Source organism: Oryctolagus cuniculus, chromosome 14 (genome assembly GCF_964237555.1).
Source record: "Oryctolagus cuniculus chromosome 14, mOryCun1.1, whole genome shotgun sequence".
Taxonomy (NCBI): domain Eukaryota; kingdom Metazoa; phylum Chordata; class Mammalia; order Lagomorpha; family Leporidae; genus Oryctolagus; species Oryctolagus cuniculus.
This window is the reverse complement of record NC_091445.1, coordinates 65,919,831-65,936,146: the sequence shown is the minus strand read 5'-3', so window position 1 is coordinate 65,936,146 and position 16,316 is coordinate 65,919,831. Positions and strand designations below refer to the sequence as shown.

The following is a 16,316-nucleotide window of genomic DNA, read 5'->3' as shown; positions in this document are numbered from 1 at the left end:
AAGGAGGTAATTAAAGTTGAATGAGGTCATAAGTTTAAGGTCCTAATCTAGTATAACTGGTGCCCTTATAAGGAGAGAGAGACACACCAGGAATGTATGAATGCATATAGAGAAAGGGCTGTGTGCAAGACAAAGAGGGAGTCCTCTAGAAAAACCAGTCCTACTGATACCTTGAACTTGGGTTTCTAGCTTCCAGAATGATGAGGAAATAAATTGTTGTCAAAACCACCCAATCTGTAATATTTTAGTATAGTAGTCTCAGCCAGCAAAGGCAAATATAGAACCCAATTTATAAAATGGAGAAAGTACTTGAATAGACATTTTTTCAAAAATATACAAATAGCCAATAAACATATGAAAAGTTTCTCAATATAATTAGGAAAACACAATTCAAAACCGAGTGAAATTCTACTTGATACCTTAGGATGGTCATAATAAAAAATGCAAACAAGTGTGAGTAAGGATGTGGAAAAATTAAAACCCTTATACATTGCTGATGGGGATGTAAAATATAGTTACTGGAAAACAGTCTGACATTGCCTCAGAAATCTAAAGATATAGTTACCATATATCCCAGCAAGTTTTCCCTGGTAGGTGCCTAAAAGAATTGAAAACATTTTCATAAGAGAAGTTTTCATCTGTTAGTTTGCTCCCCACATGCCCTCAAGAGCCAGGGATTGGGTAGGTTGAAGCTAGGAGTCTGGAGCTCAATCTGGGTCTCCCAAACAGGTGTCAGGGAACCATGTACTTGTGCCATCATCTGCTGCCTCCTATTCTGCACATCAGTAGGAAGTTGGATTGGAGGTGGAGCAGCCAGGATTTGAACCAGACACTCTGATAAGGGATGTAAGCATCCCAAGCAATGATTTAATGACATCACAACACCCTCCCTAGCAGCATTATTATTAACAGGCTAGTGGGGAAAAATGCCCAACTGATGCACACAGATAACTCAAATGTAATATACACATACAATTGAATATTACTCAGCCACAAAAAGGAATGAAGTACTGATTCATGCTGTAATGTCAGTGAACATTGAAAATGTTACACCAAGTGAAAGAAGACAGACACAAAAAGCCGTGAAACTTATATGAAATATCCAGAATAGGCAAATCAGTAGATGAATTGGCAGCCAGAACGTGGGGGAGGGAAGAATGGAAAGTATGCAATTTATTTTCGGGATGATGAACGTGTTCTGGGACTAGATAGCAGTGATAGTTAACACAACCCTGTGAGCATTCTAGAATATTTTGTGGGGTGCATACTTTAAGTTTTATGGTATATAAACTATATTTCAACTAAGAAAATATTAAGCCAAGCAGTGTTCTAGATAACTTGAAGATGAATCTTTAATGATTGTGGCTGGAGTATTATTGGTGCTAAGTTCTGAATGAGGCTTTGTTTTTCCCTCTTAAACTGGCTAATGAATATATATGTATTCATTAATATATAAATCTAGGTGCTTTCTCATTGCCTGGAAGCAAATAAAAAACAAAACCCTCATTTCTAAGTAAAATAATCTCTGAAAACTTTGATTGTTAGGCATTGGTGAGCATGGTGAAGTGGACCACTTTAGAAGCTTAGGCCAGAGGCTCCTTTCTGAACCATTCCTGCCTCTGCTGAGAATCACTGTGCTATTAAGTCTATAAAAGTGACAGTCCTGTTTTTTTCTGAGATCACCCAAAAATATCTTCAAAAATGTGCGAAAGGCAAAGTCATAGCCTCACCTATAGGGATTACTTGACAGTGTTCATGCTGGCAGTGTCTGCATTACTCATCAACTTTCTAGAAATGTATACTCTCTGGGAGCAGACATTTAGCCTAACAGTTAAGATGCTGGAGTCCCATGCACAGTACCTGGGTTGGGTTTGATTCCCAGATCTGGCTGCTGTCTCTGGCTTCCTGTTGGAAGCTTCTGGGAGGCAACAGTGATGTCCCAAGTAACTGGGGTTCCTGACTTCCACGTGGGAGACCTGAACTGTGTTCCTGGCTTTGTTTTGGCCCAGGCCCAGCCCCATCTGTTGTGGGAATTTGGTGAATGAATCAACGGGTGGGAGCACTCACTCGCTCTCTCTGTCCTGTCCTTTCTCTCTCCGTCTTCTGCATATCCAATAAATAAATAATTAAAAAATGTATATACCTTAGACCTACTGAATCAGAATAATAAGCTCTCTGGAAGACTGATGCATGTTGAAGTATGAAAGGCACTGATCTAGAGAGAATATGAGTAGGAAGGACCAAGGGTTTGTGCTAATTCTTTCAATAATTACTTGGATTCTTGACATGCAGCAAGTTTTTTTTTTTTTTAAGATTTATTTATTTATTTGAAAGAGTGACACAGAGAGAAAAGGAGAGGGATGGAGGGAGGGAGGGAAAGAGGGAGAGAGAGAGAGACAGAGAGAGGTCTTCCATCCGCTGGTTCACTCTCCAATTGGCCACAACAGCCGGAGCTGCACAGATCCGGATCCGAAGCCAGGAGCCAGGTGCTTCTTCTGGGTCTTCCCATGCAGGTGCAGAGGCCCAAGGACTTGGGCCATTTTGTACTGCTTTCCCAGGCCAGAGCAGAGAGTTGGATCAGAAGTGGAGCAGCTGGGGCCCAAACTGGTGCCCATAAAGGATGCCAACACTAGAGGCGGTGGCTTGACCCACTATGCCACAGCACCGGCCCCAACATGCAGCAAATTAGGCATAATATTGTCTCTCTTATCCCTCAATCAAGTGGTGTCTTTGAGTACACCCCACTCCTGGATTTAGACTTCTTATAATCATTCTTCCTGTAAGTGAATTCAAGGCTTTGCACTATTCTTGTGATTTTTCTGGAAAATTATTTCAGACTAAATTTACAAAATACTTTAATAGAAAGGGGTGTCGAAGGTGGCCTGAAACAAACAAAACGACACAAAACTGAGGATACAGAACTCGGATTGAATGTATTTATTATATGTCCAAAATAATCTCAGTTGGCACAACTGCTTTTTAAAACCATATCAATATCAGGCTCAGTATTTAATGACAACCAAGCAGTTCACAAGAACACTTCGAGCAATAAAACATGCTTAATATTTCTTTGAGAAAGGTCCTTCAAATACGTCTACAACATCACTGGGGATTCCACACAACCGTCAGAAGACAATGCTTCAGTGTCCAGGTTCTGTACTGCTTCTACTCGACTGCGGAGTTCTTCTGACACTGTGAAATGCTAATTTAGCCACATTTCGGATCCTTCCCCATCTCAAAGACCTGTATGGTGCAACTTGCCTTCCTCTTAAAGAACATTCTGGGCCATTCCTTAGGAAAGTAAAACCATGCACACTTTCAGAGGGAAATCAAGCTGCTTAGATTTTTTATTTTTATATTATACACTTCAGTGCTGGGTTATTAAAATTTCTGGAAATTTATGTTACATTTTTAAAAGTACCAATTAGTGGGGAAAGGAGTTGAAACTATTTGCCAACGTGCTGGGTTCTCCTGAAGTCACAGTTTTCTGAATAAATAAATGTAATACCACTAAAGATTTTTTATTGTGTATTATACCTAGCCTGGAGGAAACTTTATTTTGGGCTGTCATTTTCATGTCTTAAATAGCATTCTGTCTTTATTCCTTTGAGAATACTAAACTCTTTCTTTTTAAACTCTTCTATCTATGTTATAGATATTAGTTTCACCGTGAATTTACAATACCTCAGCCTGAACTTGTTTATGACAAAAACCCTGCAACTTCAGCTGGCATAACTGGAGGAGGGGGCTACTGTAATTTTCTTATACCTTGTATTAACAATAAACCTTCTCACAGAGAAGAAAATACTTTAAATACCCTAGGTCATATTTACAACAATAAAAATTCACATTTCATGCTTTAGTGAGACACTTCAGTCACCGATCAAGTAGTCCTCATAGGTGATCAGGACGGAGCCCTTCTAGCATCTGGGCCTCTGCTGTGTGCCAGATATAAAGCTCTTCTTTATCAGCTTCTCCCACCCTCCTGTCCACTGGGGAAACGGAGGGTCAGTCTCCCCAGCCATCAGATTGTGACTGCAGTCCTGGGCCGCGGGAGGGTGGCAGCCAATGTGCTTCAGGCTTTGGGACGTATGTGCTAATACCAACTTGTTGAAAAAGTGCTCAAAAGCCAGGATGTTCTTGAGTGACAGGACAATGACAGCCCTTCTGAGCACAGCTAAATGCTTCATTGATGTGTCTATTGCACAGGGTTTTTAAGGTTCCAGAAATAGTGCTGTATTCCTTTCCTTCACTGCTATATACACTTTTCTGATAAGTTCAGCGTTTCACTGGGGAATGTGACTTGCAGGGAGCTCCCCTTAGGTGTAGGTCCAGCCCTGCCACCCCCACCAACCTCATCCACTAGTAAGACACTCTCTGAGTCCTGACCCTGCGAGGAGTCTGAGGTCTCTGATCCTCGCCAAGTCCTCAGTGAAGTGGTGTCTGCTTGGGCCAGGCCCACAAGAGGCACACCCGGGAGCAAATTCCTGCCTGCAAGGCTGTTTTCGCTGAGCTCTGGCAGGTAGAGGAGGGTCTGAGATGTGCTGCTGATCTCCTTCAGCTCCCTGGAGAGGAAGGAGCGAGAATGGGTGGACATGGCAGAAGATGTCCTCCGGCTGTCTGAGCAGTGCTGTCCCGAACGGTCCCTGCGGGACCCACCGATGCGGCAGAAGAGGCATTTGATCTTCTCTATGGCTTTGCTGAGCACTGTCTTCCGCAGGAGGATGTATATCCAGGGATCCAGGATGGGGTTCACAGAAGCGATTCGGATGGCCTGCAAATCTGGATTTTGGCTGATTTCTCGCACCAAATCTGGCTGATACAACTGGTTGATGAACACTCGCACCTGTAACAACGAGATGCTTACATTTAGATCTTATCATTCCTCAGTTGGGAAAACATGGAAATACTCATCTACCTCAGCAATGTTGGGCAGCTGCCCTCTTTTCTGGTAATAAGTGTCAAGTCACACAATGAGCCTCAGAAAAACCAGCAGTTACAAAAAGACAATTATTTATGTTTTGAGTTAGTATAACTTTAAATAGTTTTAAACTATCCTATGAATATCTTCCTCAGATCAAAGAGGGCATAAAAATGTGATGTGTATACAGGTTACACATGCATACAATGTGCTTGAGAAGCATTTTACTAACTTAATTTCTGTGAGGGCTTTCTAGCTTGCTTCTTTTTGTTCCCAAAGTCACTGATTTCTCTCATTCGGGCTGGCATTTTATGTTTTAAATGAAACTCATTTTGCAAGTCAACTAACCATCTAATCATCACAGAGAGCTAAGACCCCAAAATGGAGAAAAAACATGTGAGGAATTTTTAAACCAATATCAGGACTTCCCATAATGACCAGGGAACAGTTTTTTTGTTTGTTTGTTTGTTTTTTTTTTTTTTTTTTTTTTGACAGGCAGAGTGGACAGTGAGAGAGAGACAGAGAGAAAGGTCTTCTTTTTGCCGTTGGTTCACCCTCCAATGGCCGCCATGGCTGGTGCGCTGTGGCTGGCGCACCGCGCTGATCTGATGGCAGGAGCCAGGTGCTTCTCCTGGTCTCCCAAGGGGTGCAGGGCCCAAGCACTTGGGCCATCCTCCACTGCACTCCCTGGTCACAGCAGAGAGCTGGCCTGGAAGAGGGGCAACCGGGACAGAATCTGGCGCCCCGACCGGGACTAGAACCCGGTGTGCTGGCGCGGCAAGGCGGAGGATTAGCCTAGTGAGCCGTGGCGCCGGCCCTGGGGAGCAGTTTTTATTTTCTCTCTGACTCTGCTACTCAGTTATAATAATCATCTAGTACTAGTAACTCTTCCTGCGGCCAAAAACCCCCAATCCTTCCCCTCTGACTCCATTTCTCACTCTGTTTATTCCATCAGCCACCAAGCTAGCCTTTGCACCTGCAGTTCCTCTCCTCTGCACTCCATCTTCCAAACTGCCACCAGGATATTATTTCTAAAATAGGTATCTGATTACGCTACTCTGCTGCTAAGCTATATATGGCTCCTACTGCTTGCAAACTATAGCTCTGCTCATCTTTTAAGGCTGGGCATGACTGCTATTCACATATCCACTCTGCAATTCAATCAGAATCAGTCCATCTGTGTTTGCCTTTGAACCAAAATTTATTCAAGTACTAGAAGAGCACTGTGGACAGACCAATAGAGAGGACAAGTGACTGTAGTACACTGTGAGCTACTGAAGCAACGGTGCTTTGCCTGCCTGCTATGCGTCAGGTATGACACAAGTGAGGTAAATACAAGAAGACTCTGGCACCCTGTTTGATATTTCGAAGTCTGATTTTTGTTAGTTAAGATTTGCTCTTATTATAAACATTTAGCTGCTTGCATTCTTTCCTGTGTTTCATCACTTAACAATAAGAACTTACTATATTTTAAGCATTATGATCGGTTCTGTGCACAAAGAATAGCATTAGATCATAAACTTCTTAAAGGCAGAGATAATAGTCCAGAAGACAGGAAAATGGGTGAGCTATTTGCAGGGTGATTAAATGAAATGGGAAAGATATGCTCATATATGAGGTTAATGCAACAAGTTCTTGCAAAATAGAATTAAAAATAAGTTCATTTTGGTGCAAAATCTTTGAAAATCCATGCATAGTTGTTTTTCATAATATGCATTTCCCATTTACTTTTTGAAGACCCCTCATGGGAGCAGGGTGCAGTTAATCCAGACCCTGAGGGCAGGGCATCAGAAGACTCTGCTTGGAGATGAAGCTTTATGGGTTTTGATGGATGAGTGTGAGTTTGCTAAATTTAGAAGAAAGGAAGAAAGCATTTCAAATGGAGGTACTCCAGGTGCAAAGTCATGGAAGAATGAAATGATAAGTCATCTGGGAGCTCCAAATGTGCAGTGAGAAAAGCATGGATTTATTAAATTTAAGGTAGACTATCTGTTCCTCAGAGGAGAAAGCATGTGTTAAATGTAGTTTCAAATTTAGTCTTGAAGTCTTCCATTTTTTTGGTCTGGATCTTCTAATTACACTATAATAATTTCTATAAAAATCTCCTCTATGATTCATATAAAATATTCATTTTAAGATAACTGAATAACATGAATAAAAATATTCATTTTAAGATCCCAGGATGTACATTAGCAGGAAGTGGGAATCAGCAGCAGAGTGGAGACTCGAACCCAGGCACTCAGATACAGGATGTGGGTCAAATGCCTCCTCCTAAACTTATCTCTTTATTCAATTTTTCTAGGGATTGAAATTTTTTTATTAATACAAAGAGAACAGATTTCATAGGTGTGATGCTAAGAAGATGATCACACTTCCCTCCCTCCCCTTCTGCATTCCTCAATCCCCCACCTTCCTTCCTTCCTTTCTTTTTTTTTTTTTTTTTTTTTTTTTGAAGTGTTTGTTTACAGTGTCTCCTCTCAGAAGGCTTTTAGGAACTGGACTGGAAGAAATGACAGTGTCAAGACAAAGCAAGATTAATTTTTTCTCATCTTTACAAAAACATATAAGACAAAGCATCTTGGTTTCCCTATAAGCTTTATTGAGATCTCTAGTGAAGCTTGGGAAGTGAGCTGTTCCCTCAAATCCGGAGGACTTTTCTCAGACGAAGTGTTTGTCCCTGAGACCTAGACGTTTTGAGGAATGTCTCAGGTCTCCAGCCTTGCTGGAGGCTGAGTTTGGGCCTCAGGCTCCACATGACCTCCCTGGAGCTTTTCCTGTGCTGTCAGGCTGCTTTTTGTTAAGACTGATTTCATGACAATGGATTGCTTGAGGGGAAAGCAGGAGGTCTATATTTTGCTCACAGCACATACTGTGTTTCTAAAGGTCAAAGACATAACAGATTTTAATCTAGTTAGTGTCAGGTCCTGGGTGTCCTCTGTCAGTGTTTGTGTAAACTTGGAACTTTCAGCCTCTAGGTGGCAGTGTTGCTCCACCGGGGTGGGGGTGGGTTTGTTACCACAGTCTCTCCTTAAGAAGCATTTTGCCAGCCATCTCCAAGACCCTTCCAGAACAGAATGTTGGTTAAATCTGAACTTTACATTTCTGAGATTTTAAACATTGAAATGTTTTGTTTCTGGTTGCTTCTCCATCCCAACCTCAAAGGAACCATGGTTACTACTGAAACTGAGGCAATTTTTGAATAAAGTGGAATGAGATGGGTAGCTATTTAAGAAATGCTCTAGAGAGTAACATCTTATTTTTCAATTTATATGACCCTTTGGAAAAGTTATAAAAATTAATAATGAGTTTGCACTATCAAAGGTGACAAGAGGAAAGAGAAGACACTGTCTCACTCCCTCAGGGGCAGGGATTCATTCTGACCACCGTAGAAGAGAATGAAAGGAAGCTGCAAGAAAAAGCATTCTCTGTTTTAGAGTTCCAAGGGGAGAAAGCTTACAGTCTGGGACAAGCCACTGAACCTGGCCATTTAATTAGTCTTTTCAGTAAAGAAGAGTTCACAAGGTTGTAAAAGAAAAGAGCAGAATTCCAAATCCAGATAGAAAAATTCTTTAGAGTTTGTTAAATTATATGAAAAGAATCAATATGAATGACTTTCACTTTGTGTCATATTCTCCATGGAGTAAAAAAAAAAAAAAAAGGAAAAACAAATCAAACTCCATGCATTTTAATGACTGAATAAATATACCAATTGTTTCACTCTAAAGGCTTCTGGATTTGCTCTCCCCAAACGGAGGAAAATCCAGATTAGGATGGGAATATTCACAGCAGGAATTCAATGTTATAGAGAAGTGGGGCCATTTTCTGGAAATCTTGTCCAACAGGCTCTGTACGTTATACAAATAAACAAGCCCAGGCAGTTTTCAATGTTGGAAGCATGTACTGCTGATAAAACAGAACCTCTGAGTTAGGGGTGGGTGGGACATTGCAGAAAATTCACTGAATACAAGCAACCTATCTATTTTCTATTTTACCAATTTGAAAAGTTAGTCCTTTTCTTGGTAGCTGCACATAGGTTCGTGTGACTGTCATTGATGTCAACAGCCAGTATCCTAAACTTGTAGAGGATTAGTGGTTAGGATTCAAGAGTTTGGGAACATCACATAGAGAAAATGTGACAAATGCAAAAGAGGATGTGATGACAGGGCAGCTATGTGGGAAACTGCTATAGAGGTGAATGCTTAAGCTCTGAAGTCAAACTACTCTTCATATCCTGCGTCTTCTGTTTTTTTTTTTTTTCTATTAAAGTATGAATTATTAAAGTGTTCACTACAGTGCATAGCATAACATATGTCAGCTCTTGTTACTTGTCTTGTAACCCACATGTTTAAGCTAGGCCACTGTGGACTGTATCAATAATTTGACACTTCAGCATAAGGTAGCTTTGGTAAATGACATAGTAGGAACAACATGTAGTTCCTACTTAAGAATAATCTGTTTGCAGGGAACGTTTTGAAAAAGAATGTTGAAATCTTGATGAGACAGATTTAATAACTGACTGTCAAAACAGTAATGCCTTCCAATAAGTGTCAAGGTCTGTAACTGGATTTGTACGTGCATGCTTTTTTCTACTCCAAGCACACTAAATAGGTGTTATTTATGTGTGCTCAGTTATCTCATCACTTTATGAAGAGTCCAAAATGGTCACGCTGTTACTAGAAGTTCTGCCACTTTTTCTTTTTAAGTGTAAAGTGAAAAGAGTTCTTGACTGTCTGGTGGCATCAGAGAGCTCAGTTCGTGTCCTTCTAGGTTACTAACTGGCCACTTTCTGTAGCAAGTTAGTTACCCTCTCCTGATCAATCTCTACTTTAAGGATGTATTTCTTAAGCTTTTCTTAAAAAAAAACAAAAACTCTCACTTTCAACATTCTAACAGGAGAATGCAAGAATCACTTTAGCTCCGGGGGAAAAAAAAATCTTGTTAGGAGATGTTTAATAAAGCCAGAGTTTAACAGGTCAGCAAAGCATGTTGAGAAGCTCATTAGACAAGAACTCACCCATAGCCGCCCCCCAAGTTGCAGAATGATATAAATTCCTCATCTGAGGCGGGGGCGGGGAGGCTGAGGTATAAAGAGGGTGAATGTTCTGGGCTGTCCCACTTTCTTCCTAGAGCTTTTACAAGATTCAAATGAGACAGCTGCTGGATGTGGAAATACCTTACTTTCACGTGTTACTGTGCAGACTTGAAGGTATTGCCACTAGGCCTGCAATTTCCTGTTATTCCTAAAAGTTTGCTTCTAGGAATTGCTGGTTTTTTTTTTTTTTTTCAACTTAGCCAAATTTACTTGAAGGCAAACAAATTCTTTAGGTTCTGCTATAATTGTCTCAAGTTCATGGCATTAGTCTTGTACCTGTAGATGTCGTTTTGACTCATCTGAAATCCCACTTCCAGTTGTTTTATAACCCTACCTCCAGTTTTCCTACGGTAAACAAAAGTATATCTATTTACATGGTTTTCTCCTGTTTTTATAAACTTGTGCTCATCAGATGCTGGGGAAGTCTCTAGAGACAACTTGTTTATAATAAGCAACCAAATAAACACTCACAGGAAGCTCTTTTCCTAAGGACCCGAGTTTTACCTGATCAAGGCAGAAGGTTAATCAAACTAGTCATATTACACCTAACAGATATGAATATTTTTTACCCAAGAATAAGAAGAAAGAAAACCAAGGAAATAAGCATTAAATATGGCTTTGATTCGCTTGGTTGTACATGAGGGAAAATACCTTTAAGTCCTACAGTACAGCTGTGTAGCCCTGAGGCAAAGGATTTGATTATAATTTTTCATCTTAATGTTAGTACTGAAACTACAAAATTAGGCAACAGAAGTTGATCTAGCTAAGCACTGAACACTGGGACCTTGAGAGGTTACTTTGCTTGCATATTTCTAAGGAATGCAATTCCCCTCACTTTTTAAATCTTAAGCAGAGACTTTAATTTCTTCAGTTTCTCCTATATTAAAAAAAACAACAACAACAACTGAGGCAGATTGTAGATAGACGGATGAGCAAGGGGACAAGAACCACCTTCCTGCTAACTGTCCTGTGATACTCCCTGTGGGCTGTACTTCCACCTTCTCTTTTCACTGATTAGGAGCCACATTGGAGGTTCAGCTCACTTCCCTATGTTTATGACTCATTTACCCACCTTTTTCAAGTGTTCATTCCAATCCTAGCTCTATGTAAGAGACACACATATATCTCAGGAAACAAATCGAAATTGGCTTTTCATACTAAACTATCAGCCACACTCTTAGGAGCCACAGTAGCTTCCCTCCCTAGTGTCCAAAAGACAACAGCTTGGCTGCTTTTCAGTGACTGCTTGCATTCTCTATGTACTGTGTCAAGCTTTCTGAAACTGCAAGTGAACTGTATTTGCTTTGCTAGCCTTTCAAAAGCATTTAAATGATTCACAGGGTTTAGTAACTGATTTTATTTGATAAAGTTAAAAATAGGTGTTTCCTTAGTTTCCTTGGAACAGAAGACTGGCCTCACTGCTTTAATGCCAGAGACTTCAGAAGCTATAATCTTAAAATTACAATGTCAATATAAGGAATGTGACGAAAGAGACTTGCAAAAGCAAGCCAAAGAAGACTGTAATTGTGGATAAGTTTCCCTTTTGAATCTTTCAACAATTCTAAATGACTGACTCCAGTTCTTATCACCAATTTACAATTGCATGGATTTTGGAATTAAATTTCAGTATCCAAAACTAAGAGCTAAATTAGCAATATTACTTACACAATTTCTCACAAAGGCATATGAGTTCTTGACTAATAATGATTGACTTCTTAGTTGAGCCAGTTTCAGTTTTCAAGTTAAGCTTGCTTAATATCTGCTACACATTACTGACATTACACAGAACAGACAGTATTTTTTTATAAGTTAAATTGTGGTTGATTTGTAAACCACAAATATAGCTCTTAAAATTTCCTGCTTCTCAAGATCCTCCAATAATTTCAAAGGCTTTGTCATAAATGACCCTGAATTTTAGGGCCAGGTCAATCACTTTGGCTCAAGAGATGAATTAAGGTTTGGATGCCTCTGTAGATGCTGGAGAAAAACATTTCACCTGTGGCTGCAGGGATTGATGTCTGCCTCCAGTACAAACACTGAGGAAGTACATGCACTTGCTGCCCTTCCTGCTGTAATTTCTCAGTTCCTTAAAGTGAATGTTCTTTAAACACCAGCCCCTCACATTGCCATTTACAGTTCTCTGAAACACATGGCAGAGGCCAGGACACTGCGGCCCCAGCAGCAGCACAGCAGTTTCTTCCCAAGTCTCACTTCACGCAGGGTTGCCATTACAGACAAATTTATGTGGCTAAAGCGTGACTTAACTCCGTAAATTATATTGGGTCCTGGAATGGCTTAAAGGCTCTTCTGGTCAATTATATTTACTTCTGTTTATACAAATTGGCAAGAAGCTACTGTATGCTGGCTCCTGGCCACCTCTAAGTTCCTTCCATTTACAGTCATTTTTATCAGCGATACAATGTTTTTACATTAAATATTCCTGGGAAAAGAAAAAATAATAGCCCACTACATTTATTTCCTGTTGCTCCCAATAAGCACAAGAAAAAGCAGTCATCTTTCTCTGAGTTGGCCATTTACAATTTCCAGGAGAGATGGAGAACTCAGAGATCAACTGTAGATCAAGTATTTATGTTCCTCTGTCCATCTGCTTCCAGTGCATTTCATTTTAATGACTGGCAAATAAGAGAACTAGGTAGGGACTGAAACACTGTGTTTATAGTATTTTAAAAATTAACCCAAAGGGAATTTTAAAGGCGATGTCCTAAAAGTGCAGAGTATCAAAACTAAGATGCCGTACAAAGACCAAAATTAGCAGTGTTCTAGGAGAGAGAAGATGTAATATGAGCAGGGTTGGGAGTCAGATGGTCTAAGGTCCATTAGAAGCTGTGGGGCTGTGACTTGGCATTAAATTAGATAACCATCTCTAAACCTGTTTGTAAAGATTTCTCTAAGCCTCAGTTTCTCACAGTTGTTGACAACTCAAATTCAGTATCCCATGTACATCAACTTGGCCATAACTAACCCCAGGAATCTCGCTTTCCTGGCCTGCAGAGCGAATGAAGGAACCTGAGTGTGGGCCATGCCCTGTGTGTGGTTTCTGTGCTTTAAGATGTTCTAGGGCACAGCACAGCAAAGAGCAGAGAAGCTGCCTTCACCACGTAGGTTCTGCAGGATTCTCCAAGCAGGTCACTCATTTCTCTTGCAAATCCAGTGAAAGAGTGAGACTAGACCCGAAAGCACCCAACATCTCTTCGAGCTCTGAGCTCTGAAATTCTGCATGATTAAGAAAAAACTCCAAACCCCAATGGAAAACAGCAACAACTAAAACCACCACCAAATACCCGACTGTCTTCCTAAGGAATGGTTTACAACAGAGGTCACCACCCCTGACGTTTCAGGCTGTGTCCTTGGCAGTGTGGAGGACCCGGCTAGGTCGCGACAGCGGATTCCCTCCACATGTGAGCAAGAGAGGGGCGGGTGTTCCCGGAAGACCAGTGTCTAGGGGCAAGAGTGGGGGCTGTCCCAAGGGAACCTAACACAGGCTGTAGGGGAAAGCGACTTTGGAAATGGAGCCGAAAAGCACCTGCTAACGCTAGTAACAGTGTTAGCAAGCGCTCGGGCCTGTTCTGTGAAGCGGGATGTGAGGATCCCAAACCTGACCTGCGAAGGAATCAAAGGAAGCGCAGAGAGGGAGGGGAAGATGCGGGAGAGGGGCCGCGGCCCCAGCCACTCACCACGAGCGGGATGGAGCAGATGAGCACCACCAGGGACGTGGCGATGAGTAAGATGACCATCTGGATCTCAGCGCCTGCGATGCGGCGGAAACTCCGGCGGCGGCGAAAGTCGCTGAGACGCGGCAGGGCTGGGGAGGCGGTGGGGTGGCCGCGGCAGGCGGCCGAGGTCACGGCGGCGGCGGCAGCCGCGTGGTGTTGCTCGGTGCCCAGGGAGGTGCGGCGCATGAACTGGCGGTGCATGCGGAGCAGCGCGCCGCACACCAGCACGTTGCAGAGCACGGTGGCGAGGATGAGGAAGGAGCTGAAGCCCGCATACATGTAGGAGAAGGCGGCGTGGGCCGTCACATTGGTGCGCCAGTCGATAAAGCACCAGGTGTCAGGGAACTGAAGCCGCGATCTGCCGAGGCCCATGTTGGGCAGAGCGCAGAAGAGCACGTTGGACGCGTAGACCGCGAAGAGCGTGAGGCCGGCCAGCCGCTTGTCCACGTAGTGGCTGTAGAAGTAGGCGTGGTTGATGGCCAGGTAGCGTTCAATGCTCATGGCACAGATGATGCTGAGGCCAGACAAGCCGAAGAAGAGCAGGATGAAGGTGCTGTAGTCGCACAGCGCCTGGCCCCCGGGCCACTGGCCCTTCATGTAGGTGGCGATGGTCACAGGGCTCACAAGCAACGTGCCCAGCAGGTCGGTGACGGCCAGACCGCACACCAGGGTGTAGAAGGTCGTCTCCTTCTGCTCCTTGCGGGACTTGCACAGCACCACGATGGCCACCAGGTTGCCCACCACCCCGAAGATGAACATCACGGCCGGGATGGTGACCGGGTTGTTCAGCAGCTCGGGCATCGAAGAGGCGGACGCATTGGCCACGGGAGTGGACATGACGGTGGTCTGCGGTGTGCAGCCTTGGAGCGCGAGGCTTGGGTCTAGGGATGGAGGAGAGAGGCAAAGGCGCGGTGAGCGGAAAGGACCACCTGCCAGGTGATTAGGTCCCAGCAACAAGGCACTGAGACCAGGGGAGCAACTCTATCTAACTCTCCGGATGGCAGCCGGTGCCAACTGCGGCTGCCGACGTGCCCCGGCTCCCGATGCGTCCTGCCAGCAGCACCACTCCACTGACATCAATGTTGATAAGCCAATCCTGCCCTCCCCGCCTACTCCCCAACCCATCTCCATTGCCGAGACGAACGAGGCCCCTCTCAAGGGAAAAGTGACTTGCTAATGTATTCCCGACAGACTCCAAATAGAGAAAATTCCCACTGAAAACAAGTGACGGAGGATATGTGAAGAGCTCACTCTCCCCTCCATGCCTCCCTTCCCGGCGCGCCCGGATCCCCTAGCCTCGCAACCGGATTCCCCTAACCCTGGCGTTACCTGGAACTGCCGGAGCGGTGGCAGCCCCGGGAACCCCCAGGGTCAGGCCACAGCTGTCCTGGACCAGCCTGCAACCTGCTTCAGCCTCGTCCGGCTCAGTCCGGCCCTGGCCAAGCCTTCTCAGAACCCGCTCGCGGTGGCGGCCACTTTTCCGGAACTGGGGTCTGGGTGGCCGAATTTCCAAAGCGTGGAGAGCAAGCGGGTCAGTGTTGGACGAGTTTTCGATTTCTCGTTGGATTTTATTTCTCCTTTCTTTGACAGACCAGTCCCAGTTTTTGCAAAGCCCGCAGGTCCCGTCCGCGGGAGGACAGCGTTCAGGTGAGCGGCCACGCGCGCAGGTGGCACGGAGCTCGGCCCCTGGCTCCGGGCGCTGTCCTCCGCAGCCGCGGGCGGCACCGACGGCTATCGAAGTCGGCGGCTGCCGCTGGGGCCGCTCCTGAAGCCCTGGGGGTGGCTCGGGGTCCGCTGGGCCTGCGGCTTTGACCTGGGGCTGCTCATTTTCCTCCGGGGCTGCTGGGTTTCGAGCTCCGCTCTCACCCTTGCAGCCTCTGTACAAACTTTTCTGCTTGTTCAAGTTTCCCTGGCAGAGGCGGAGGCGGACGGCGCGCGGCCCGGGCGCTCATTGGCGGGGCTGGAAGGAGGCGGAGCGCGTCCCCCCTCCCGCGGCCGGGCGGAGCCGGGGGCCGGGCCGGGGCCGGTCCCGGCAGTGCCGCGCCCCTAGTGCGGCGGGGGGCGGTTTCCTGGGCTTTTCCGGCCGGGGAGGTCCGTAAAGTGTGCCCGGGACAGAGACCCCGGGAAGCCCCGGTGCTTTCCCGAGCATCCTCCTGGCATTTCGTGGAGTAGGCGTGCAGAGGGGCCGCTTCTCCCTGGCTGCCTGGGCTTCGAGTGGGCTGTCGCATCTTGTGACCCGGGGGCCGCGACATCTGAGTCTGGGGAAGGGAGGACCACTGCTTTAGGACTCAGTCTTGGAGCCGCCGCAGGGAGAGGAGGAGCGGGTGTGTGCGCGCGGGCGCGGGGCCCCGGGCCAGACCTGGGTGCAAGCAGCGGCCCGTGGCGGGTAGACGGGTGGGTAGGGACCAGGCATGGGCGGGGAAACAACGAAGACTCCATCCTCTCGCCATAAAAGGAAGTGGTTGGCAGAGCCCGTGTTGCGCCCGGGCACCTTAGGCGAAGGGAGAGGAAAGGGCACAGGTGGCAGAATCCTCCGGTCCTAGGCGGGGTTGGTGACCGTGGAGGGCCG

At 44.9% G+C, this 16,316-nt stretch overlaps 1 protein-coding gene across 1 annotated transcript; it reads right to left on the bottom strand.

Annotated features, from left to right (window-relative positions):
• Positions 1–2,929: 2,929 nt before the first annotated feature.
• On the bottom strand, positions 2,930–15,578 carry PTGER4 (prostaglandin E receptor 4). Its single transcript, NM_001082259.1, is given in 3 exon segments — positions 2,930–4,846; positions 13,709–14,628; positions 15,077–15,578. Coding segments are annotated over 2 exon segments (1,467 nt in total). The 5' UTR covers positions 14,585–14,628; positions 15,077–15,578; the 3' UTR covers positions 2,930–4,255.
• Positions 15,579–16,316: the final 738 nt, after the last annotated feature.